The 28000-nt window shown below is 41.1% G+C and overlaps 1 protein-coding gene across 2 annotated transcripts in view; it reads right to left on the bottom strand.

The window, feature by feature from the left end:
• CDK19 (cyclin dependent kinase 19) overlaps positions 1-27318 on the bottom strand; it is a 134025-nt gene extending 106707 nt beyond the window's left edge. For both annotated transcript variants that reach the window (XM_050893534.1, XM_050893535.1), the window contains exons 1-2: positions 27105-27318; positions 7643-7718 (exon numbers count right to left, since the gene is read on the bottom strand). In XM_050893534.1, coding sequence (XP_050749491.1) covers positions 7643-7718; positions 27105-27232 — 204 coding nt within the window. In that variant the 5' untranslated portion in view covers positions 27233-27318. The remainder of the gene's footprint in view (positions 1-7642; positions 7719-27104) is intronic.
• Between the last annotated feature and the right edge of the window lie 682 nt (positions 27319-28000).

Below are 28000 nucleotides of genomic sequence, written 5' to 3'. Positions count from 1 at the left end.
TTTCAGTAACTCATTTAACATTACAGTCTGAATTATTTTAGCCTGTACCCATAAATGCAAGTACGAACACAAAGGCCAACTAATGCTCCCACTAGTGTCCCACAGTGTACTGGCAACATTTCAAGGTCTCCCAGAAGGAGCAGCCTCTAGCAGCTTCACTAACAACTAGCACACACAGGCACAGGATGTGGCAACTAAAATGGTTACGCATCCAGACCCAACATTCACACAGGGCAAAACTGCGGCAATTCAGGGCACTCTTAAGCAAGGCTAGGAGAGAAATGCTGCTGGTTTGTGGCTCTACTTCTCCCATTTAAATCATCTGTAACAGCCTAGTCTAATAATTTTTCCCCACAGAAAAAAGGCTACTGAGCTAAAAAAAAAAACAACCAAAAAACCTGATATAGAAAAATCCAATGAAGTTTAGAATTAAGATCGCTATTTACAGAGAAGATGGCTAGAGTTGGTAACTTATCCTTGGAAGACAGAAAGTTCTCAGTGTTGGGGGTGGGGAGAAAAGCTGGAAAGGACCAGGAGTTGACAGAAGACCCTCCTAGGACCTAACTCAAGTCACTGGTTCACATGAAACCTTTAGTAGTAGTCATCTTTGTCTGCAGGCTGTGCTTTGGGGGGGGGGGGGGGGGAGATCTTATAAAGAGACATTCTTAAACTATCCTCTTCTGGGTTAAGAAGAATTTCAGAGCAAGACTGTATTCACTGCAGTACAAGCGACTGTTACAAATACTTCATTGGTTTCCAGGACATTTTTACTACTGTATTTAATATACTTACATGGAACTGTCTCAGTAAGAGAACAGCCAGAATACACTAAAAACAGTGACTGTTTTCCAGAGGAAAACTGTACTTATTTTTCATTTGTCACTGAATTTTTTGAAAATATGTGTAACTCATACCAGGGAACTGTTATAAGTACTAGATTAAATGTGTGTTTTACTGACAAACAGACCCAAAAAAAGAATTTGGGAATAAAGTTCAGACCCTTCAAAAGTCTTCCAAGAACTTTGCATAAATACCTAACTTCAGTGACCAGTCAGGAACCTCAGAAGAACAACTCAGGATACAAGAGGGACTTGCAGCTTTTATTGAAACTCAGCAAACCAATGTTTCTTCATTGTATTTCACTGCCAAGTAGTATTTTACTAGTTTACTATTTTATTAGTACAAAATGGTTATCTGCTTACTAGAAATATATCTGAAAGGCATGGCTCTATTTCTACTAAATGGACAGAAATAGCAGAAGATCGTTTTACAGAATCACAGCATCTTTCAGGCTGGAAGGGACCGCTTGAGATCTAGCCCAACCTCCCTGCTCAAGCACGGTCAGGTAGAGCAAGCTGCCCATGACTGTCCAGTCGAGCTCTGCACATCTCCACAGATGGAGACTTCACAACCGCTCTGGGTAACCTGCTCCAGTGCTCGGTCACCCCCACAGTAAAGAAGTGCCTTTTCGTATTCAGATGGAATTTCATGTATTTCAATGCATGCCCATTGCCTCTTGTCCTGTCACTGGGCTCCATCAAGAAGAGTCTTGTTCCCACTTCTTCATTCCCTCCCATCAGGTATTTACATACATTGGTAAGATCCCCCAAGCCTTCTCTTCTCCAGGCTAAACAGTCCCAGCTCTCTCAGCCTCCCCTCATATGTCAGATGCTCCAGTCTCTTCATCATCTTTATGGCCCTGCACTGGGCTCACTCCAGTTGCTCCATGACTCCTTTGTACTGAGGAGCCCAGGACTGGACCCAGCACTCCAGGTATGGCCTCACCAGTACCAAATTAGAGGGGAAGGATCACCTCCCTTGACTCACTGGCAATGCTCTGCCTAATGCAGCCCAGGATGCTGTTGACTGTCTTTGCCCTGAGGGTGCATTGTTGGCTCGCAGTCAGCTTGCTGTCCACCAGGGCCCCCAGGTCCTTCTCTGCAGAGTTGTTTTCCAGCCAGTCAGCTCCCAGCACGTACTGGTGCGTGGAGTTACTCCATCCCAGATACGATGCTTTGCATTTCCCTTTGTTGAACTTCATGAGATTCCTCTCGGCCCATTTCTCCAGCCTGTTGAGGTCCCTCTGAACGGCAGCACAACCATCTGGTGTATCAGCCACGTCTCACAGTTTTGTATCGACTGCGAACTTGCTGACGATGGACTCCATCCCAGCACCTAGTTTATCAGTGAAGATATTGAACAGTATCAGCCCCACTATCAACCTCTGGGGTACACCACTGGTGACTTGTCTCCAACTGGACTTTGCGCCACTGATCACAATCCTCTGGGCCCAGCTGTTCAGCCAGTTTTCGATGCACCTCACTTCCCACTTATCTAACCTGTACTTTGTTAGCTTGTCTGTGACAATGTTATGGGAGACAGCATCAAAAGCCTTACTAAAGTCAAGATAAACAGCATCTACAGCATTCACCTCATTCACCAAGCCAGTCATCTCATCATAGAACACTATCAGGCTGGTTAAGGATGATTTCCCCTTCGTAAATCCATGCTGACTACTCTCAATCACCTTCTCATCCTTCATGTGTTTGGAAATGGTTTCCAGGAGGATTTTATTCGTCACCCTCCCAGCGACTGAGGTGTGGCTGACCAATCTGTAGTTCCCCTGATTCTCCTTCTTGGAAAACAGGAGTGACATTTGCCCTCTTCCATTCCTCAGGAACCTCTTCCAATCACCATGATCTTTCAAAGATAATTGAGAGTGGTCTCGTAATGACATCCAAGCAGCTCCCTCAGCACTTGTGGGTGCAACCCATCAGGCGCCACAGACTTAGGCACTTCCAGTTTAAGTGCTCCCTAACCTGGTCCTCCTCCACCAAAGGTAAGTCTTCCTTGCTCAACTTTCCCTCTGGTCTCAGGAGCATGAGATTCCTGAAGGCTGGTCTTACCGGTAAAGACTGAGGCAAAAAAGTTAGAGTACCTCAGCCTTTTCCATATCATTTGTTCCCATTCAGCAGCAGGCTCATGTTTTCCTTAGTCTTCCTTCTGCTGCTTATGTACTTGTAGAATCCTTTCTTGTTGCCCTTCAGGTCCCTTGCCAGACTCAACTCCAGGTCAGTCTTGGCCTTCCTAACCCCTATTTTTGCAAGGTCAAATGGCAACTCTATACTCCTCTTGTGTTACTGATCCCTGCTTCCAATTCATGTATGATTCCTTTTTATGTCTGAGTTCAATAAGGAGCTCCTTGTTCATCCATGCAGGCCTCCTGCTGCCCTTGCTTGCTTTCCTACTTGTTGGGATGGAACTTTCTTGGGCTTGGACAAGGTGATCCTTGAACATCAATGAGCTGTCCTGGATACCTGTTCTCTCCAGGGCTGTATTTCATACGATTCCTCCAAGCAGATATCTGAAGAGGTTGAAATCTGCTCTCCTAAAGTCCAGGGTTGCAATCCTGCTTTTTGACACGCTCCCTCCACTGAGGATCCTAAACTCCACCATCTCAGCTAAATAAGCCAATAACAATAATCATCTTGTAGCTCTCCAAGTTGTTCAAGACTGCAATTTTTCTGAGGATTTCCAGATTAACCTCTACTGCCATTCAGCCTTTGGTTTCTGCAATTCCTCATGTGAAAAGCAACACATAACCACAAATTTTGGAAGTAACTTAGCCACTAAAGTGGAGATAGTTGCAAATAGTTTGCAGTCCACCAGCATAAGCCTAAAATCCACTGTCCAAATCAGTCACCGAATTAATTTCTTTCTCTGAATAAAAAAATGAAAGTCAAGGAAAGACATTTTACTGCTTTCTCCTGCTCTCCTTTTATTAATACAATGAGATTGTACTTTTCTTACACCGTTAGCAAACCTTATATATCACAAACAATTGCACTGAAGTTCTTCCACGCTCAGGGACAGGCTACATATCCAGATATTTTGAGAGTAGCCAGTGAATGGCACTGATTAAGAAAAGGCTTATATTTTTCTTTTCTCTGCATTAGTTTTTCCCCAAAATCTACAATTAGAAGTTTGTAGTCTCTTCACTGTGGAAAGCAAAGTACTTGAAGTAACCAGCATAATCCTCTCACAGGAAGTAAAGCCTTTGGGGCAAGAAATCTCAGATAAAGCTGTATTACCCTGGTGCTTTTTTGATAAACAAATACAAAATTCCATTACCGTTAGCTGCTTGCAGACTTTTAAAGTTATAGCTATTGGTTCTTACCAGATGATGGTCAAGATACTCCACAGGAAAAAATAGCCCTAACAAATAATACCCCTCTGGTCTGTTTCTTCTGTCTCCACTTGTTCTAAGAAACCTACTTAGATAAGGTAAGGAGCAAAAAGTAAAACACAGAGGCAGCAGAATTGAATAAAGCCTTCCTTTCCCCAAAAAGTATTTAAGTTACCTTTTCAGCATAATGAAGAAAAACTTTTCACAAAACATGCACTGGATTATTTATAAATCCAGTTTATTATCCTTGTCTATCTCCACACTTGATAACATTCAACTCTTTAGTTTCCTTCTTCCAAATCAAAGGATATAGGAAAGTTCCTCCTGCATCAAGAAAACTAGCTCCTCGCCCTAATACCCAGTAGCATAATCACATGCTCTTTTGTTGCGCAGGCTTCCAATGTATCTTCAAACTACCTTGCAATGAATATGCTCTGATGTCCCACCTCTGAATGGAAAGGAACAGAGTTTTCTTAAGGTCTTAATGTCTAAAAATGTATTTTATTTATCTTCCATCTTCTACCATGCAAACTATATTAACAAATTTCTAGAGCCACTTTGTCTATACATAGCTCTAGGAATTCAGGAACATATTTTGCCCATGTTACAAAAAGAATTAGAAATCCCACCCTGATGTTCAAGCAGTAAGGAAAACATTTCATCCATCACTGGTTCCAAAATAAGCTAATACAAGTCTTGAGCTGAAAGAGGTGTGACATTTGTTAACTAAATAATCATGTAAAAATGAAAACTCTGTATTTCATAACTCTCATTCATATTTCACAGCTCTACTCTTCAAAAATGCTGTTGCTTAAGCCAAGCAATAATCTGCCTCATAACAAGAACACAGAAATAGTTGGCATTTCAGTTATCTTCAGAATAGACTCGAGTTACAGGGAAGAAATTAGCTTCTTTGGTTTTTTCCCCCCACAATTCTTTAACATATAAGAATCCCCTCTTTACTTTCATATTCAATACAACAGAATTGGCTGAAATATGGATTCCTTCAGCAGGTATCACCCTACAGTTGAAAGAAAGTAATCATCACTTGCCCCAGGAACCACTGCCTATATGATGTTTTCACTGACATAAGCCTTCTTCCAGGAAAAGCTCATATTAATAGCGGTAAAAGAGCCTTTATGTTTTTCAAAGTCATAAGCAGAGACAGACCAACTTGATCTGTAACGCCAGAAGAGAGGAGTCATCTGCCTTTTCTCTTCAGGAAAGTTAGCCAGTAGATCTTATTCTGAGTGTCTGGGCAATACTACACACAAAATGGTCTTGGACTGCAAAACTGAATGCCTTTTAGTTCAGCAACATATTTCTTGAGCACATTGTCAAGTGTCTTCAGGTTATAGAATTATTAAAATATTCTGAACACGCACACACACAGAACCATGTACACTGGTGCTTCTTCCATTTTCTCAGCTTCCATGGAATATGGGTGGGGTTTGGAGGGGTTTTTGGGGGGGGGGGGGGGGGGGGGGGGGGGGGGGGGGGGGGGGGGGGGGGGGGGTTGTAGGGGGTGGGTTTAAACGTCAAAAGAACTACTCATGACATTTTAACGTGGCCTCTTTCCAGGCTGATAATCTTTATTTAAATCAGTAAACGTTACCCTCTTCGTTACCCATCTAAGCCTTTAAATACAAGATTAACTATTAATGCATTAATTATAAGTCTGCTTCTCTTTATGGAAAATGCACTTCATTCTGCTTGTTTCTGTATGACAAAAAGTTCATATTTCTTTTTCAACTATTTCACCTTTACCTTTTTCACATTTCTAATATTTGACCAACCTGAAATTTCACTGATGCAAACAGTGATTTGCTACATTATCTCAGGTTATAGAGTTTTACAATAAAGTCTGAAGAAGAGTAAAATATCACTCAAGGAAGAATTACAGGAAGAACCATTGAGAGGATTCAAGCAACTTACACAGTAGTTGTGAAATTTCCCAGGCTGTACTGAGCTTTGCACAAAGCTTCATGAATAAAAAAAAAAAGAGTTAAAAAAAATTAAAAAAAAAAAAACAACCAAGATTGAAATGGTGATGTATCATCAGAGGAAAAAAAATAATTTGACACTCTCTACTTCCTCACGATGTTGTGTCCAGGTATAACAGAACCAGCTCCATACCACAGCGCTATCATGACAACAGGAAAGCCTCCTTCATACTATTCCACACATCATCTCCATGGTAGTACAATTTAAAAAACAAAGGACAAAAAATAAAGGAGAATCAAAGAAACAAAAAACCCTCAATGCTGTCAAAACTGACTTTATAGTAACAAGAATATAATCTAGTACTGATGTTAAAAGAGGATTTCTTATTTCCTCCAAAGGCAGAAATACTAGCAAAAAGGTCATTGGGTAGATTCTGTTTAAAGTGATTGACAGCAATGCAGCCACCTCTCAAATCCACGAGTGACCTTGACCTTACAGTGACAAGCACTTCAAAAGGATAGTAGTTTTATCTGTTAAGTCTCTTCATACAGAATTACTGTGGGCACTACACTAAACACAATACAGTGGTTTGTTCAGTTCAGGAACATCATGAGTTTCTAATGCCTCACACTGCATTGCACACCTAAATGCCATATTTCAATGCAACACTACTAGCCTATAAAAAGCTTTAGGCACAATCCTAACATACATTTCAACAGTCCTCAGCATAGTGACAGCATTAAAACAAGCTAAATATTTAATCAAGTGCACTTCTTTTGCAACGCAAGATTTTTTGCATTGCAAAATTCTACTCGCCGTCCAGCACTTCGGCAGTAATGCACATTTTCAGTCATAAAATAAACATTTAAAGATCAAATTCTACCTTCATATACAAACACCTAATTTTTACCAACTTTGAAGGAATGATGGGCGCTACTGTGCTCAAGTGTGCAATTTCTGAATCCATTTTTTCTCCTAAGACACATGTAATAAAAATACAATTAAAGCTGTTTTTTATTTTGCTATGAAATTTCTCTGTACTCAGCAAAACAAATAAGGAATGAGAACAAACTGTTCTCAGGTACTAAAGAAGAGTAAGCTACCATTAGTTTGAAATAAAATACATTATTAGCAAGCGGACTTGTAATGACAGTTGTAATCTTTCAGAAACTTTTTCCTTCAAGTCATTTTAAAAACATTCTTTTTTTTATAATAAATCCTCATTAAAATGTTCACATGTATTTCCCTCTCAACACACAAAAGCAGATAAAACAAAATTATACCAGAAAGAGGCATTACTATTACCTAGCAAGAACACGTCTTTCTGCTAAAAAAAAAAAATAAATCTATTATGTAGAAAGCATTTTAAGAAAAGCTCATGTTTGAATAACTTTCATGCTCACATACTTTAAAGAAACATTTAGATAACCTTTATGTTACTTAATTCAGAGAAAATAAAATATCTGTTGAATAATGATGTCAGTAAAAATACTTCTGTTTATGTACACTTACTGCAATCTCTCTACAGGCCGACATGGATATCCCTGTACCTTCAATTTGCTTCAGTGCATACTCCTTTTCATCTTTTCTGTACACAAAAAAAAAAAAAAAAAAAACAGAGAGAGGAATATTTTTAGCTCTGACTTATATTACACCAATCAATACAAGTATAATGATTTATTTTAATTTGGTCTGGATCAAGAAGCTGAAAAGCCAATCTGTTTTTATGCATAAATTACACTTAGATATTAAAGGCAAGTTTCCTTTTAACACAGACTTCAAAAATTCCAAACAAAAACTCCCGCATAAAGAAACTTTGTTAACCTATATCCATTTCTCTCTGAAACCATACAGATAACTGCAAATATGTCTACAGAGAATTTTGGAGGACACTTTTCCTGAAATTCCAGGATACTGTCTACTACCATGAAAAAGCCACACAGTCATATCCCATGCCTGGAAAGCCCTCCTAGAAACATCTAGGAACCGCAAGGTTCTTACTTGATTTTATGAGCCACTGTCAATCCACTTTTACTTCTGAAATATTATTAGTAAGCTAATTATACTTATTCTATAAGTGCAGGCTACTGACAGACCCCTACACGGCATAGGAAACTGTGTGCTCTGAAGTACAAAGCTGGAGAACGTGAAAATGTTCAGCCCAAACACAGTACTATCCCTTTAAATAATCACAGTTTGAAGTGATTTAGAGGAAAGACCAACAGAACAAGAAAATTAAGTAGTATCTTGAAGCCCTCACGACACAACATAACCAGCTTACTGCTTAGGATAAGGTTTTGCAGGATTCAGCTATCATCGGTACATGTTGACAAGCACCTATACCTGCAGTGCTGATGCACTTCTGCACTCACCTGTTACAATTCAACAACCCACAAGCCCCCATCCAGATTCCCTATAGCATTTCTGGTAGACTTCAGTCTTCCCTTCTTCCAGGCCCAAACCATTTTGTTTGCTATGGTGAAAAATTAACTTGAATTCGTTTCAGCCTCTCTGGCTTTTAACTCCAGGCCTGTGTCCTGCCCAGCTCCAGCCTCTTTCCCACCCTCCTCCAGACCCCCCCATCTCTGAAATTCATGGGATGAGAAGTGGCTGAGTGGAGAAATGTGGGGGGAGAATGAGATCGACCAGAAATTATAACTGCCTACATGTATTAGTAACTACAGGTGATCATTATTCTCAGTAGTTTTCAGTAGCAGCTGAACCCACAACCCATATCTATAGTTAACATTGTGCTTGGCTTCCATTTCGCACTACATTTTTTGAAGCAAAAATATGACAAGAAAAATTCCAGATGTATTCTGACTACACATGAAAACTCAGTGCACTGCAAGTTTTGCAAAAAGTAAATCCACCTTTGAAGTAGCAGTCACTCAGCAGGTGTTCCAACAGGGAAACCCAAGTTCTGGTGCTGCACCTTAACTCAGAAACAGTTGTTATTCCTCTCTCAAACAAGCACTTACATGAAATCTTTGGAAATCTTTGAAAAGATATTCCCTCCAAATTAAAAAAACCAGACAAATTCAGTTGTAATGGAATTACAATCTGCTTTATTTCAAGCAGGGTGTTTCAGTGTGTTTGCGATTTGGTGCAACATTGATTTCTAAGGAAGCAAGACCAAGCATGTTAGGCTACAGGCTTAAAGGGCCTCTTTCTCCAGATAGGTTTGGAGTAACAGAAGATCCTTCTGCAGCTGAAACTAAAGGAACAGGTTACTTCGAGGTGACCTAAATGATTTTGGAACTGCCAAAGAGAGAAACACATTCTCATTCTGCACAGATTTTCCGTGGAGAAATGGGAAGGACAGCAACTTACAACATGCCTTGCAACTACCCCCAAAATATTCACCCATTCAGATACTTAGATGCAAATCTTAACAACCAACATATGACAAATGAAGATAACAAGACTGGACCCTCCTCTTCTAAAACAAACTTTTATTCCTCTCTGCTAACTAAAATGAAATAGCCTCATATCACAGTATTTTAAACATATAACTTCTGACTCTGTGCTTGGTGGGGGCGGTGGGGAACACCCAAAACTTTTCAAGGGCAAAAGAAAGCCTAAGAAGTTACCATTACTAAAATTAGGCCAAATACTGCATTAACAGCTCCTAAGAGCTGTTTACCAAGTACACTTTCAGGAGTTACTTCAGAAGTGGACATGTCTGCTTCCTAGGCAGAAGAATTCACCAGGATCTATTGACAGATAATTCAAATTCTTTCTTTGCTCCCTACTGAGCAGCCCTCTATTTTCATGAATTAGTCATTTACAAGAACTTGGCTTAAGATGCAGAACCAAGAAATGTGTAACTTTACAGGTAATAAGCTCATACCTTATCTCACAGAAATTGCTTTTGATTTCATTAATTAGTCCGAATTTTAAAGAGTAAATAATAAATGCCCATCCCCTCTCATACACAGTTCTGCTATCTATGCTGAAGATTTATGTAAACTGCAAAGCATTAACTCCATAACTCAGATCTCTTACTGAGACTGTGAAGACAAAATTACATAGTCCGCAGAACCAAAACCAACTCTGGACATTTAAAATTGGTCATGGCTTTTTAAACCATGGTCATGTTTAAACTCCACAGTACAGAACAATCCCGTGCATACATACCAGCTTGAATCCTAAAACAACGTAGTCACTACAGCACTGCAGTATACCCTTCTTTTGGCAAGTCTACTTAACCACGCACACCACCCCACTGATATGGCTACCCTTGAACTAGTTCTACAGATGCAAGCACTGCATTCAGTTACTCAGACCTTCACAGACTGAAGGTCACTGCAGAGAGCAGGCATACCATTTGGCACGCACTGCCTTCAACAGCACTGCTTAACACCACTGCCACTGCGACTCTGTCATCACTTAACAGCCAGCCACTCTACGTAGGATTTTAAGACACAAATGAGAAATTATGAAAGATGTTTAAAAAAACCAAACAACCCAACAACTTAAGGTATTATAGCACCTGGGAAAAGAAGGCAACCTTACTGAGCTGCAAACAAGATACTTCCAGGACACTGGGTTTTGTGAACATTGAGCAAAAACGGGGATAATGAAATACTTACCTAAAATAAATGGTTATCAAGGATAAAGAACTCCAAAGATACCATATTCTAGATCTCAAAAAATGGTTTTTTACCAACAGCTTCCGAATCATAAACATAGCCTCCTTTAAATACGTAAGTACCATTTACTTGCTTTGGCAGAAATGCAAGTCTGTATGAATATTTTTCCAAAGTTAACTGTTCTTATTATGCAAACATAATAGCTGTTTAAAGCACTTTCCAAAAGATCTCCACCAAGTGGCATTTTAACTAATAGTATTTCCCATTTAATAGTAATCTCAAGATAATTTGAGAGAGAAATATATTTAAAACTTCAATACCAAGTCAGCCAATGCAATCTGATGAAATACACAATTCTGGTTACTCAATAAAATGGTATTAAATGGCCAAAGGAAAAAAAAAAAAATATCAGTACTTTATTAGCTATTTCCCCACTTGTAAGAATTCAATAAATAATGTCAAATGGCGTGTGTGATAGGTAAGTATACTGTTCAACTCCCTAAAGACCTATGTTCTTACAAAACACGTGAGGCAGGAAGAAGTATTTCTACTTCATGTTGAATATACAGAAAAACTCTAGTGAACTCTGAAAACATTTCAAGAACTTGTACAGAATTATACAGCAGGAAAGTTTTCATAAATCTTTTTCTGACAGATCCTATATCAGTACATTTTTCACTAGAGAGTGGAGCAAGCATGATTGAGTTTAAAAACCAAACCCGAACAACAAACTACACAGCTCTGGTATGAGGCAAAAGGCACCCATGCTAGGGATAGCCAAGCAGAAGCAAGGTCTTTGTCCGTAATCATTTTCATCTGGTCCACAGAAATACTGGCTTGGGAGCAAGCCAACTAGCTTGAAGGTCCTGCTGCGTGGGGGTTTGAGTGAGGGCAGGGAGCAAGTGGCATAGTCCGAAGTTTAATCAAGCAGGTTCTATTAAACAGCCACCCCAGGCTAATGGTGGCAATGCGCTCACTGAATCTGAGTGAAAAACACAGCAAAACAGAACTGAAAGGGAACTCTATTCCTTAAGAGGCTGCAACTTAACAATTTTTATTAAAGCTTTTCAAAATCAATGCAGAAGAATTTGCCTGATAAAACGAGTACCCCGCCACACCACCACCAGGCTTCTCCACGCTTCAAGTTCCCTTATCCAAAACTAGGGGTAAAGATTAAAATCAACATTGTTTCTAGCTCCAGAAGCATTACAATTAATGCTATTTTAAGAGGGATTAACTTTTTACAAAAATGAAACTGCTGACACAAGATACCCCCATCCTGAAAACTTCCTGACTCTGTATTTCAGATTGCCATAGGCAGCATCCAAATGCAAGGGTCCTCAGGCCTACCAGCAATAATTGAGAACATCCCTCCATTATAAAAATCCATACCAGTGTAAGGCTGTAACTTGCTCTTTGAGATTAAGCCTTTCTCCTTCACCAATAAATACCCCATTCTGCAATCCTTAAGGTTAATGTTAACATTTTAATTTGTACAATGCAAAGTAAAATTCTGTCCCTCTTGCCCCCCAAAATTTTACTCAGCTGACTTATGTCCAACTGCAGTATTCAATGCAGAAAATGAAAATATGATTACTACTTCTTCTGGGTAACACTTTCACTTTCCATTTTCCAAATGCTTTGGAAAGAACAAAGTACCAAATTCACTTTAGAAGGGTGCAGTTCAGAAGACTTAGAATAATTAAAAGATTTCAAAGGACTTAAACTGTCTTAACTATTGCAATCGTACTTCAGAGCGCTCCCATCATATAAGAAACTACTTTACAAACAAGCCAATGGAAAACTAGAAACAACTTGCCCAAGACCATAAGAAAAATAGGAGGATTTGAAAATAGTGCATGGTTCAAACTATTGTTTTATCCCTATTATTCAAATTTTTAAACTTTTAATGATGATCCCTCTTGAATTCACAGATAATTTAACATACATCCCAACTTCAGAATTAATTATCCACATCAAGGAACTTGCTTGAAAGACTGCAATCACACTGAAGCTACAACTGTGACTATCACATCAGTTAACAGATATTAACATTACAGTATATACTAATAATAATTTTCTTAAATTAAAGGCACAATATCATAAATATAAATAAATAATAATTAAAGTGCACATTGTCTTAAACAAATGAAGTGCACCATAAAAACATTCCAAGACCTAGCTAGAAAAACCTAATGGAAAACAACTATTCACTCTTGTAAGCAACACTACTGGAATTTAAACATTTGTGACTTTGTAGGACAAAGCCTGGGAACACTACGGAGTTCAGTGTCCTTCAAACACAGTACTGCCTGGAACACAACATTCATACAGATATCTTGTTACGCTCTAATCACTTTGTTTAATTGCTGCCATACAGCATAAAGTTAATCACTCAGCAGGAGATCACCAACAAGAGTTACAAACTCCCCCCCTCCCCCCAAGATAAGGCAAAACCATGAGACTGAAGTGCACCTAGAAGTTAACTGAAAAACCCTCTGTGCTATCCAGAACACGGCAGCAAAGCCACTAAATCGATCACATTCAGCACTGGTTACCCTTATGCAAGCTCCTCACAGATTTAATTGTATACATAGCACATGGCCATAGCCTTTTACAAAGGTAATGGTACCAGTAAAAGTGTCTATGATTGACTGGAAAAAGGGACCTACTCCTTCCCAAAAAGTGATGAGTTCTTATGCTTTAGTGTTTTTTATGTATATAGAAATAGCCACTAAGCCAAAAGAATTACAAGATCAAAAAAATCCACGCATGGTGTCACTAGGGTACATGTTCTTCAACAGACTAGGAAAGTAATTTTCTTCTATCATTATCCTCAAACCATATCAAGCCTTATCCAGTCAGCAGCTCGGCCAGCTCCTTTTCATCCATGCGGCAAGCAGCCACAAATGACAGAAGCTGGGAATCTACAGGTTGATCTTAATTTATTTCTAGAGAACAGTATACATGCTGAATTTCAATGCATATATATTAGTTCATTTTGAGAGCTACATAAGAAACTCAAAATGTGAAACAGTAAGGATAGTAAGCAGAAATTTAAAAGAAATCTATGACCACATCAGTCCTTTAAAAGGTTTGTCTTTCTTCACCTTCAAGGGCAGCTGCCTGCTGCTCTGCTAAAAAACTTCACAGCAGCTACAGGTTGCTCCTACAGCCCAGTCCCAGACAAGTTCCATACGACATGGATACCCAAGTTATATTTGGCTGGTTTTGGCCATTAAAAGAATGGATGAAACCAGCAGACTTTTACCTCATTCAGCAACGGTGAAAAGTTTACCATTTCAGTATTGTCTGTGGACTGTGTAGCTGGCCTGCCTGCTGATGCATCCCTCAGAGGTTTGGTGGGAACCTTCTTGGTGTTGCAAACAGAAGAGAACACGTGTGTAGCGCACAGGGAAGGACTTCTCATAGAGAAAGAGCAGACATGTATGTCACCTCATCTGCTCGAACCTGGGCCTGGACTTTCCTCTTAGTGGCAGGGTGGGAAGCCAACCTCCCCAGCAGGCAATGACTACACAATCTTTAAAAGTTGAGCTTGCATCTTGTCTGGAACAACATCCAGAAGTAAACTTGCAGAGTGGGAGCAAGGCAATAAACCTACACCAAACAGGGCAGTCTTTACTATGCAATATAAAATGAGCTAGAGTGAAAAGAGAATCTCCAAGGCTGATCCAGGAACACACAAGGAAAACACTTCTCGGAATGGAAACAATATGCTACATTTCATATTGCATTTCTAAATCTTTTGTCTCACAAAGTCCTTATAATCTCAATTTTCAAAAAGGGACCTGAATGCTACACAACTCATCGGTGACACTGCCTGATGATACCCACTAAACTCTGCTAGGTCTCCTTCCAAACGTCCCAGATGATGCCAGCTACCTCAGCATTTACATACAATAACACCAGAAGGCAGCACTTCTCTTTATATTCTGCTACCTCCAAGACTTGAAGTCCATACATTAAGCCCTTCTGGAATCTATGAACACAGCAGAAATAAAAGGCAGAAGTTTGTGTCATTTTAGATGTCACTCTTCTCAAAATGCAACAATACCAAATTCCTGAACACTCAGCACAGTTTCCTACTCCATTTTCCGATAATTTTATGGACTTGCCAATGTCAGGTACTTGCATAAATGCATGCCCAAAAGAAGGCTAACTCAGGACTCATAATACAACCTGTGAATTTTTAAAACAATGATTTTTTTTTTATTTGGTTGGTTTAAAAAAAAAAAAAACTTCCAACAAAAAAGGAGAACTTTTATTTTGTTTGTTGAAATTAGCATTCTAAAATTAAGTCTACTATAAACATTTACAAATTGGCAGTCACATCCAAATATAGAACAACTGATTACAACAATTAGCCTTTTTTAAAAAATATCTGACTTTCATTACATACATTACGAGAAACATGCAGCAGAACAGTTACACAGAGCTTAGCCTGCTGGAAAATCTGGCATGTTCCAGCCATATAAAAGAGATCATATTAAAAGCACCACTGGCATCAGATTATGAACAGACACTCAGTGCTATCACAGTACCCTATTAGAAATTGAACTATATCCAGATTTTGTTCTATTATCTATAGAATATCCCCAGACGTACCTCTAAAAACCACTGTTGATATGGCTACCCTTCTGTTTGTTTATTCCTCTGTAAACCAGTCTATGAACTCAGGAGGAAACATGCATGTTAAAGAACAAGGCAAGTTCTTAAAGTGATGCTAAACTACTTGCCATTAAACACAAGACCCTTATATTGTGTGCTTCCACAGAGTCTCACAAAAGATGCTAAATACCTTTTAAAAAAACCCCAATCTTCACCTACCATAGGTGATGTGTTCTTCATGTATGAGATGACAGCTGATTAAAAAGACAAAACAGTGAATCTAAGCACTGATAAGATTTTCTGTTATAAAAAAAACTCCTTTACCTAGCTGTAATTTCACTAGACTGGGAGTAGAGGTCTCTTAATATCAACATGAGGAGATTGGAACTATTCCAGCACCATTACACAAAACCTAACTATATCCTCTTCCTTTTTTTCCAGTAGTTTCTAATTCAGAAAATTAAAAGCAAATCTTTGTCGCATGGATACCTTCTAACTGTTAACAACAGTTTCAGACTATTTCACAGTCACAACCACAAACAGATTTTTAAGATCTCTGTAATAACAGACCATTGGAAATCTTACTAACCTTATTATAATCCAGCCTTTACGCTATAATAATAAAACTTTGTATTTGTAAGGAAAGAGAGCACAGCTTCAGTCACTGCCACCCTCACTCCAAATCTATTGATGAAGATTCACAGAGACCTCAACCAGCTACTGGGTTGTTGCCATTGCTGAAATTAGAGTGGCTCCAAAATATCCTGAGTGACTGAGAACTGTGAATTTCATATGACTAAGTTTATTTTATAACAGATTGGCATAAGCAGACTTGACAGCCTGTTTATAAAGGTAAAAACTGAAGTGTTCACATTAAACCTTGAAAGCTGTAAAACTATTCTGCTGCTCCAGGTAATTTCTTCCAGCATTTGCTATATTAAAGCAGGGGATAGAGCTGTACCTGATCTTATTTCTTTATAGACAGGCTTGATTACAGATAATGAATAGATTTAGGAAGTACCTCCCTTCCAGAAAGGATACTGCATGGGAGGATTTGTTACCTTAAAATAAGGAACAGCAGCAGGAAGGAGAAAAATACCTCTGAAATAAAGAGGAAACAGACTTTTATTTATCAGTGAATTATGTACCACGGCCACAGACATAGGGTCCTTTAGATTATGCCAAAAAAGAATCTGCCATTTGTTTTGTAAAATCACTTATAAGAAGAATGTTTGTGACTAACTAGATGTCAAGAACATTAGCTGTCTCTTTTCAGTAATTTTGTAAGTATAGGTCCTAAAGCCATAGTGTAAAAACATACTGTAACTACACAGTCCAGCTTAATGTGCATCACGTCTCTTTCTCTATAGTGCTAAATCTGGCTAAATACTGCAACTTTGATAGGTGGGAAATTACTATTACATCACCACATATTAGGAAGCCTGTATTTCTTTTGGGTCTTTTTGGCAAGAATCTGTTTGAAACACCGAATGCAGATTTTTTTCTAAATCATTATAATGCGTTAGGTTCACCTATAGCAGAAGAAAAAAATATTGACTCAATGCAAGACCTATCAGAAAGACAATGGCCTAAAAACCACAGTTACTCGGTTTTCCTTTTCTAGCTCATGACACAATCAAATGCTTCCTCTAAAGCATATAGAAAGCCCAGATTTATGAGAGAGACTTGTCGCACAATTTCTGTTCTTTTCCTTCACACTTCCCAACTCAAATGATCTAGCGTGAAATCTTCAATTCTCAGTCAGACCTAAATGAAAGCTTACTAACACAATGTGGATGTAATTCTTAGTTAGTAAACCAGCCTTTAGGTACAAAAGCTGCCACCCAAATCATGACCAAGAAGCAAGACCCAACATTCTGTACGGGCAGAGTGAGACAGAGCACATTTGTTACAGTTGGAAAGTTGCCGAGTCGAAAAAACACCCTCAGGAGAAGGTATAAGGACCGGAATGAAATTCTACAAAGTCACCACAAGGTATAATTTAATTCAGTCTGAAATGGAAAAAAAATCATCATTAGTAATGGAGCATCTCCATTTTTTTTCCTCACTTCAATGTCAGGCAATTAGGATTTCGCAAAGTTACAGATGTCTTTATTCCAGCCACGAAGACAGTCTTGCTACTTCCCAACAACAAACAAGGTCTTTAGTCAGCAATCATCACATCTGTTCCTGGGGAACGTGAGCCATGTTCTGCTTGCTTTGAACTTTAAAACTGCATGTCCCATAGCTCTCTCGCACTCCTTCTGTAGCCTAAGAGCATCGCTTGGATAAAGTTTTACACTGACATTTTTTTCCCCACCGTTGAAATCATGCTAAAGGTAGAATAAATGGCATTCAACTTGTAACAGTCTTTCAGTTGTTCTGAACTGAAGGTCAAATTAAATTTGGTAATTTGCCTACCTCTGTTTCTCATTTGGAGCATGACAGAATTGGGCAAAGGAACAACTGGTTATCCTGCACAATGACTGGTTTTAATCAAAAGGTATGAACATAAAGCTAACTTTGAAGTCTACAACACCCTTGAGAACATGGCAACAACTCATACAGAAACTCTGTTTCAGGAATAGACACACTCAAAGACACAGGCTGAAACCCACTGTCAGCTGCACTAACGATAATGAACCAAAGCAACAAACATGGCATTTTTGAACGAGCAAGGTGTTAAATCTTAGCATGAATCTGTGATAATCCATGGAAGTATTAATACAGGTGAGAATTTTCTCTAAACACCTTTGAATTTGCAGAATTCATGAGCCGTAAGATAAGTAGTATCTCTCTCAAAACAATCTACTTAGGAGTCAAACAGTTAATCTCATGCTGCTACAATTTCATGCATGAGTGGCTTTTGTATCATCAGATCTCTTCAGGCTCTCGGACCCCACAACATACCAAAGAGGTGGGAGAGTCAAGGACAATCGCAGTCGGAGCAGAGTCCCAGCATTACCTGTGTGAATGCTTCCAAGTGCTCTAGTAAAGACAGGGAAAGAAAGGAGGGAGAGAAGAGGCAGAAAACCTTCTGGCCACATAAAAAGGATTGACTCTTCCTGCAATTAATGCATGAGGAAACCAGATACATTGCTTCAAAACAGCAAAACATACCTCCGGATGTAGTTTCCATTCCAGCAGATCCAGCTTCTGCCTCCAAATCAATTGTCTATAACATTTATTTTCACTTGACTGTAAAAAGAAATCAATAGCATCTTCTACTTAAGTCAGCAGGGAACAAACAAAAAAATAACCATATTGCACGAGGCCCAGTTTATGGGAACACATGTTCAAGGCCATACTGTTTGAGACTGTCCCCAGTTCGTATCTGTGCTCTTATTTAGCCCAGAACCCTTATCCTTAAGCAAGCGATCCGACACTCCCAGCACACACAGGAAGCTATAGCTGTTGCTTTGCCTATTGGAAAGCCTGACCTCAGTGTGGTTTCATCTACAAGATGAATGACCCTAGAATATTTCAAGATCACGAACTTCGTAGAAAACAGATGACAACTGAGGGAGAAACAACCAGCTATGCAGTAGCCTCATCTGAAAATATTTATTTAAAAACTGCTAATCCCAGGAAAGACAGAAGCAAACATGAATAATGTCCTTCAGAGATCCACTATTTCAGTAATCTCAGCTGCTCCAATCTTTCTCACAACCAGAAAAGTCAGTTCTGCTTTCCAATAAAATAAACTAAAAAAAAACCTAAAAAAACCCAAAGAAACCAACCCACACTTACAGACACCAATTTTGCAAACATCCGTTAACACTATCTCTACAACATTCCTTCCCTTTCAGACAGTTTTATTAGATACGCTAATAGTTCATAAATTCTCCAAAAAACCCACTGCTAAATGAACGAATTGTGCTCCCACAGAAAAGTCTAAGAAAATATTACTAAGAAATTCAAGTATAGAAGTTAAGTATCAGTTGATTTAAAGACTTTCACAGGATTTTGTTAACAACAACTAATTTTGATTTAAAAGGTTTCTGCACTTTTTTTTCTTCTTGAATCTGTTGAGACAGCTGAAGTTCACAAGAGGTATAATAATTTCTAATATCATCACAACTAGCATTTTTATCTGTCAGTCACCTAACTTATAGTCAAGTGATCCATGTAAACCAAGTCCCCAGAGTTGGGAGGTCTTTTATAAACCTAAATTATTTAGATACCTAACACTCGTGAGCCAAGTCAAAACAGTAAAGTTTTTGTATTTGCTATACAGGTAGAAACTGTTCTTCATTTCCTAAAGTCACATGCCGAGTTAGCCAATTTATTCTAAAAGCAGTTGTCCTGGACCAGTTTCAGCATTCCTTCAGGCAAACACACTGTTATTGAAACAAATAAATCTTTTTTATGTTCCAATACTTTTTTTCAGTAAAAAAAGAATAAAAAATTGCAGCCTGCGTCAGTTCTCAAATGCCAGCAAAGAAGCTAAAGAAATGACGTATCTTTGGAAGCAGAATGTAAAGAGCTGCCAATTACTCCTGCTAATGATCCGTTCCTAGATCATACACATAGACCATATCATCTCCTGAACCGTACGTTAAGCAGCAGTGAGTACATGCAAACAGAATCTTATTTCACAACGTAGAACTTGGCAGTTAAAAATAGAGGAGAAAGACTTGGGTCAGAAGGCATCTATGCAAATCATGAGCTTGATTAAGGCCACAGAAGACGCAAACACACCCTTTCAGTAGGTATTTTCAAAAGATATGGGAAAATTCAATGTTACTAACAAATCTCTAGTGAAATTTGGTTAGAACATTCCACAGAAATTCTGGTTACTCGTGCAAACACATCCATAGCATTTTGAATCACGGCAATTTCTGGGGCTTGGGGTTTTTTGTTGGCTTTTTGTTTCGTTTTTAAATCATGCATGATGTGAAAATACTAAACCTGAAAGCAAATTTATGAAAGAAACTTTACAACACTTCTACCTACAATACAACAGATTAGATTGGATGACCCAGAAATACACCGAAATATTAAATTTCTATGTCGAGTAGTTCACATAAGAAGTATTTAGCTTCTGACCTAGCCCCTGTTCTACCTTGCTTTGCACCCTCTTACCAAGTGGGGCCAGAAAGGAATCTCTTCTTCCCCCTCAAGCTCTTACTTCCTTTTCCTGCAGCACTATTGGAAAACTCTTAACTCCCTCACTCTGTAACAGGAAACTTCTTATCCTCTTCATCTCTTTAAAGAAAAGACACCACTAAATCTTGAGAGGTTTTCCTTCACAGCTTATTATGGGCTAATTTATGCACGAGTCTTCCTCTGCAAGCTTGGCAAAAATTTTCTTCTGTTTCTCTCTCAAATGCAAGCTCTTCTACATCTCATCACCCGCACTCACCTCCTTTCTTCCTCAAGCTCCTACCACCACCACCACCACAATACCTTTGTGCTTGCCATAGTAGCAAATGAAACATCAGCTGAGCACTATTTGCTTTCTGAAAGGCTATGGGCTGTACAGCTAATTTCTGCACTTGGTTTCAGGGAAAGTAACAGAAGAAAGGACAAAATAGCCATGGGAGAGGCCATATGCAAGAGCCTGTGGGAAGCACTGAAAATTACTCATGACCGCTTGCACTATCCTCTTGGGCAGGAAGCAAAGCCACGGTATAGTTGCACTAGCAGCTCCCAGTAAGGCATAGTTATGAAATACTAACGATCTCTTCCTAGATTGGGGGTTTTTATTAGAATGCATTGCAGGCAACTAGGTAGACAGGTTTGGTTTAGTTCTGCTGCTCCATCTCACACGTATTAAGAGCACTAAGTGGTAACAAGTATTTTCAGGATTCGTGGGTAAATCTAGTATTTAGGTTTACTTAGCCTTTGAGAGATTATAGCGAGGCATGAACACCTTCAGCCATTCTACCTTCCTCAAGGTAAGTTTCATCAAGGAAAAAAAGATTATGAAAGTGAGGAGCAAAACATAGCTTTTTAGATACCATCATTGGTAGAGATTTTGCTGCAGAGAAAGGTAATTGTTCAGGATCAAATACATTGCTTTCTGACTTGGGTCAATATTTCTGTGATTTAGCCTGTCACAGCATTACATTAGTAAACAGCAACTATAGCTGAAAACTCAAATTACTTACATTCAAGACAATGTCAAATAGAGGAAATAAGAAGATGTAAATACATAAATTATTATAGACTCTCAAATATCTTACAAGTATGAACTTGCATTGGTACATAACACTCCAGTTTCACATTCAAGAGAGTATAATCCTTGCCACATCAATGAGTTGCCTCCCTCTTAACAGTAAACGTAACGGCAGTACACGTGTACCCATTCCCCTGTGATTTTACCGCCAACATTGTTCATTTGTAGCATTTAGTCAATTTGAGTGCATGTTTCGTTTCCTGACAGACTCGTGCTATATGACTTCAGTAATTTAAGTTCTGCAGAATAACAATACGGGGAGAACAGTACACTAGTCATTGCTATACAAATACTGCTTTAAGAGAATAAGCAGATTACCTTTGCCTCTTCTACACTTAAAGTTTTCTACCACCACAGTGATCTCAGTCATAGGTGCGACCAGATGCAACCTCCGAACAACGTAACAGTATTAGCAGAAACCCCAACCACAGCAAGTTGCCCCAGGAGAAAGCCTGTTTTTTCCAATAGAACCATGCCTCTCAGCACGCTATTTTTTCTCTCTTAATTAGTATTTTTCCACTTCTGCCTCAAACAAATAAGATTCATCAAATAAAAAAAACCTAAAACAAACAAAAGGTTACATGGCCAGGACCACAGCCAGCATTCCTACGTTAGATTATACACTTGCCTTGGCTATGCACTTCATCTTCCTTTCTCTTCCCATGCCCTAACTTTCACTCAACTCGTGTGGACTTGGATGCTGTAAGCACTTCAGATCTTTGTTAAGAACTTTACATTAATGCTTCTGCACACGGCTATCAGTCCAAGGAGGAAAACAGACTCTCCTCTTTAGTTACAAGCTTACAGTACTCAAAAATGGGGGGAGAGGGAGGAAAGAAGATTTCATTTGTCTCCCCCCTCCTATGCTTGTACTTTGCAGTGATGTTTTTGGACTTGCATCACTGTTGCCCAATTTCCAAAAGGGAATTCCATATTTGGCAGCTAAGGTGAAGCCTGTTTTATACCAATTCTCTTGTTTGAAACTTACAGATACATTAACAACAAAGTAATCTGACAAGTTACAAAGAGTGACTTTCTTTTTAAAAAAAAAAAGTATATTACTATATTAGCATATAAATCTACACGCTTCATTCAGCTGATACATTGTACAGTACAGGGCAGCACCAAACCTTTTATCCTTGCCAAAGGATAACATGGCAGGAGGGTCTGCCGGGGCAGCGCCAGCTACTGAGCAGGCGGCGAGCCTGGGAGCTGCCCAGGGTACGCCTCCTGGCCCCTCTGCTGCCATCGTCTTGGAAGCTGATCACTGTATTTCTGTCATTCCCTCCATAACAAGATGAAAAAGCACACACCTGCTTTTTAAAAGGTGTTTTGAAACATACAGATTAAAAATATTACCTATATAGTTACTTGGAAAGAAAAAAAAAGTGTTTGTAATTTTATTTTAATAACCTCTGTCGCCCAAACCCAGGTAGCAAGTCAAAGAAAAATAACATAGCCATAGCGTGAGAGAAAGCAGCCAGCTCAATTGTTTGTTTAAAGGTAAGCAGAAGCAGCAATAACTAGAAATGTTTTATTCACATGAAGATTTCAGCTTTTGCAAGTGTTACATCTGCTGTCGCTGCTACAGAATGAAGAACAGAGTGGCCTATTTTCTACTTGACTCGTGCATCTCATTATTCCTTGCACGCTCCTGACTAACCAACAGCAGTATCTTTTCAGCTTGCTGACTCGTCCAAACATCCTCCTGCAGGTGAGCTGACTGGTGAAGGAACAGAAATACTTTGTAGTGGCCTGGACTGATAGACTGATCTTTCCTGAAGAGTAAAGGGAAATAATTCAAGCACATACAAAAGAGAATTTCCAACCCTTGCTTCATCCTAAAAATTGCCTCCTGTATGATAAGGAAATACAGGAAGTGAAACAACTAAGCACAACATCGTGGCTTAAACTGTGATCAAAGAAGCGGCAAGGAACGTAACAAGGAGAGATAAGGCATGAAACGAAATCACACTTCCCTAACCACGACTGGAAAAATTGCATTCTTTGTTTCACTGGACAAATGTGAATAAGTGTCCAAAAAAAGTTAGCAAAAGTCAACACGACGTTTTGAGGTAGTACACACACACACACAAAAATCGTAACAGATTTTCCAGCTACATAAAGAGCTAAAAACTTAACATTGACAACTCAATTGCAGTCATGAGGCATATATCACTATTTCCCCCCCCCTCAAAGCCACTGGTCCAGTTTTTGTGTACACTGAAATGAACCATTAGACAGCTTATATAAAGACGCCTATTTTCTAGGCCTTCTGTACTACAAAGAAATTAATGAAAGTTTTGTAAACCCAGGTGCCTAATTTAGCCAAATGCATAATACAAGTAATACCACTAGACCTCAGCAGAGCACACAAACACTACTAAAATAAATGGAAGCTGCAGGTGCTCAACGTCTTTAAAAATATGCTCATGCAGTGCATGCAAATGTCACACCAACATTGTTCAAACCTGACTGCCTATTTAAAAAAAAAAAAAAAAATCTTTTAACTTTCATAGAAATCAATCAGCTCACTGGAAACATGCCCAAATTATATTCTACTTTAGGCTGAAAAAGGCAAACTAAGCTGTTACTTTGTCAAAAAACTGCTTTTATACCCAAGCCATTCACAGAGATCTAAGCAATGCAACCACTTTTTTTACAAGCATTTTATCGAACAGCTTGCCAAGCTCCATATAAACACATTTTACTATTTCATAAAGTTTATACGCCAAGTTTTTGAAACATGAAGTGACAGGCTCTCAGTGGAATTTCTGCAGAGCTACAAGGTTCTGACTGCCCTCAGCCTCCCGAGACTGTAAACTGACTGTAAGAAGCAAGTAGCCAGAATCTTTTTCTTTTATACAGGAATGCCTTGCAAATTTGAAATACTGAAACAGTCTCTATGATCAGCCAAAGAAGAATTCCTTTACACAAGGTTCAAAATCCCCCAGTGATCAGCACACTATAAATATGCATCACTGCTATGTTTCTGTTGCCAGCACTGGAAGAAGTTTCTCTCTGTCATTAAAGACCCTTTAAAGTTAAGAACTAATGCTAAATATCCTCCACCCCGCAGAGATATTTTAGCTAGATATTTTCATAAGGAAATCACCTTATCTTAATGATTTAGGGTTTTTTCTAGTTTTTTTCTAACTTGTTCGCATCTTACTTTCACCCAAGGTCCTATTACACAAAAGCAACTGAGAGTGAACTCACCAATGTCATAAAAAGGAAAACCAAAAAAAGTGAGAATAACCCAGTTTCCAAGCTCCATGAAGTAAAACCTCTGAGTATATAGTACAGTTGCATTTGTGCCATATTATATTGCATTTCAATCTATCTGATTGCCTGCTGAAACTTTGCACTTCCTTTTACCAGTTAGTTTTCTTACAGCTCAAGGTCTCCCTTTGATTATTCCCAGCTCTGACACGTCAGCTATCTTTTTATCATGTTTACTTTTGCTTTACTACTCGTTTGCCTTTATAATACTATTATTACCGTAGGGATTTTGAAGATGTCCTTTATGGTGCTTTGTAGCATCATTGTAATTCTTGCAACAGCTTTCCATTGCCAATGATGGAAATGAAACAGATAAGTTACAAACAGACACCAAATTTCATTTTTTTCATAAAACAGTGAACTCAAAGCTCTGCCTCTTTTATGCTGTTCTTACAAGCAGTAATTTTAGGATTACTATATCAAAGAACAGAAAAAACGTTTAATCAGCATTTTGGGTGTTTTTATTACCGCTTTTTCTCATATATCTCATATCTAATATAAATAAATTAAAACTTAAAAAAACCCACAACTACTAAACTCACAAATATTATAAGAGCTCAGTGGCAGCTGTAATACCCAGAAAGGCTTTAACATTTCAAGTTAGCTATGCTCTAGTATTCTTAAGGTTGCAGAGCAAGCTAGTCAGAATCAGAGCTCATTTCCCAGCATTTAATCCTCCACCTGAATTAGTGTGCTACGTTTCAGTTATTAATCACTTTGATACTACATCCTCTTAACTCAGAGTTTAAATTTTCAAGACACACATGAATGCAATTTACTCCTACAGAAAAATCCCTGGACTTCTCTATTAATCTAAAGCAGCAGCATTCCATTAACCACTTCCAGAACTTTATTTAAAAAATTGCCACTTTTCCATATTCAGTCTTTTCTTTTTCAAAGTTTCAGTTGCCTGTAATGGAAGGCTATTACTCTTCGGCTTTCTGTTAGAAAGGTATCACCTCTGATTTGCAAGTATATTTTAATTGAACTTTACAGTATGCTTAGAACACTTCTATAAATGCAGTCGGTGTTTGTGCACTATTCACACGCCACAGTGAAAAAGCGCTTAATGGCTCTTCTGAAAGAAAAGGGTTGTATTCAGAACCTGCACGTGCATGAGAGCCTTACTCAGGCCTCAGGACTGCTCCTCTCCAACAACTGCACACCAACTAAGCAATCCCAAATTGCAATCTGAGTTCCCCATCGCTCTCTTAACCACAATACAGTGAAAATGGCATCCATGGGACACCTATCCCATGGTACCAGCTGTCTTTTGCCCAGGAAAAAGAAGGAAGCCTTGCTTAGCCAACATACGTGGGCTTAATGGCTAAATGACCTCTCTGGATCTAGCCAGCAGCCAGGTATTTGAGGACAGGGACAGGTATCGTGCTCTCGCGTGGGAAACGGGTGCCGATGGAGACACACCTCCTGCACACCCGTGCGCAGGTACTGACAGAAGCTGCCAGCTCTGCCTGCAAGGAGCCTCCCAGACACGCCGCCAAGCCAAGCCTGCCCAGCTCTGGGTTCAGCAGGGTACCCGGGGCTGGGGCCAGACCAGGGACGAACACACTCCCCGGGGGTTTCCCGGGCGGCTCGGGCGCATCGGCCTGAAGGGGAGAACGCGGGGAGGGGCGGGCGGGCGGTAGCCAGGTGCTCCTCGCATCAAACTTGCTCGTTTTCCAATCCCCTGCAAGTTCTCGGAGCAGAACGCCAAAGCACGAACGCAGTCACACAAAAGATGAAAGCGATGACCTAAAAGGCGATCCCAACGGCACCGCCTGACACAGCACCCCCCCACCCGCTGCGCCGGCGGGGGGGGCAGAGCGGGACGCGCCACCACGGCCTCGGCCGTCGCCTGCGGAGCGCTGCCGCGTCCCACGGCCGCCAGGACGGGAGGGCACACGCCGGGGACCGCGACAGCAGGGCGGCGGGCGCAGCCACGGGGCGGAGGCAGGCAGGCAGGCAGGCGGGCGGGCGGGCGGGCTCGCCTTCCCCTCACGCGACGCCAGGGGCTCGGCGGGCAGCCGCGCACCGACCCGCCGTCGCACACGCACCGCGCCGCAGGGCCGCGGGCCGCCCCCGCCGCAGGGCCGGGGCACCGGGGCCCGCTCCCAGCGCGGGGCGGGGGCTGCCGGGGCGGGCTCCGCGCTCCGGCCCCTGCGCGCTGCCAGAAACTTTCCGGGGAGGGGAAGGGAGGGCGCCGGCACGGGGGGGGGGGGGGGGGAGAAAAGGGGGGGGGCCCGCCGGCCGTTGGCGGCGCGGCCCGGCGGCGCGGCGCGGCCCTTACCCGTCCTTGCGGCGGGCCTTGTAGACGTGCCCGTAGGTGCCTCTGCCCACTTTGCAGCCCTCGTACTCGAACAGGTCCTCCACCCGCTCGCGCTCGGCCGCCAGCTTCGACTTGAACTCGTAGTCCATGTCTCGCCCATGGGCGGGGAGGGACGGGCAGGGGACGCGGCGGCCGGATCAGCACCCCTGGCTGGCGCAGCCCCCTCCCGGCGCCGCCATTTCCGGGGCTCGGCGGGGGCGGCGGGCGGGCGGGGGATGGGGGGGGGGCGGTTTGTTTTTGTTTTGGTTTGGGGCTTTTCGGCGGGGGGAGGGGGTGCGCTCCGCCGCCACCCGCTTCAACTGGGCTCCTCGCGGCGCGGCGCGGGGGATGCCGGGAGTCGTAGTGCGGCTGCGGGCGCCGACCCCGGCGCCGCGGGCGGGACAGGGTGGCGGCAGAACTACAACTCCCGGCATGCCCCGGGCCGCCCCGGCCAGGCGGCGTCGGCGCACTTCGCTCCCCGGAGACACCGAGCGTTTCAGCGGCCACTGGGAACTTGCTGACTCTTCACATTGCGGGCAGAGGCGGGAGCAGCGAGCGCGGCCGGGCTCGGCGCCTCTCGCTGGGAGGGAGGGAGGGAGGGAGGGAAGGAGGGAAGGAGGGAGAGCACACGCCCGCCGCCGCCGCCCGCCGCCTCGCAGCGCGCACCGGGCTGTGGGGCGCCGAATAGTGCGGCAGCTTGTTTATCTCGCTAGCTGCCACTCAAGGCCCGGCTCCGCCCCCCCTGCTGGATGCTGCCCTCTGATTGGCCGGTCTCGCCCCGCCCCCGCGGTGGCTCGGCCGCGGGTCGCCGCCGGTCGTTCCGGGCGGCTCCAGGCGCGGGTGCGACTCCGGCGCCGCCCCGCCCGACGCCGGCAGGG

Source organism: Gymnogyps californianus, chromosome 3, assembly GCF_018139145.2.
Source record: "Gymnogyps californianus isolate 813 chromosome 3, ASM1813914v2, whole genome shotgun sequence".
Taxonomy (NCBI): Eukaryota; Metazoa; Chordata; class Aves; order Accipitriformes; family Cathartidae; genus Gymnogyps; species Gymnogyps californianus.
Note: the sequence above shows the minus strand (reverse complement) of the source record. Positions and strands in the feature narration are given on the sequence as shown.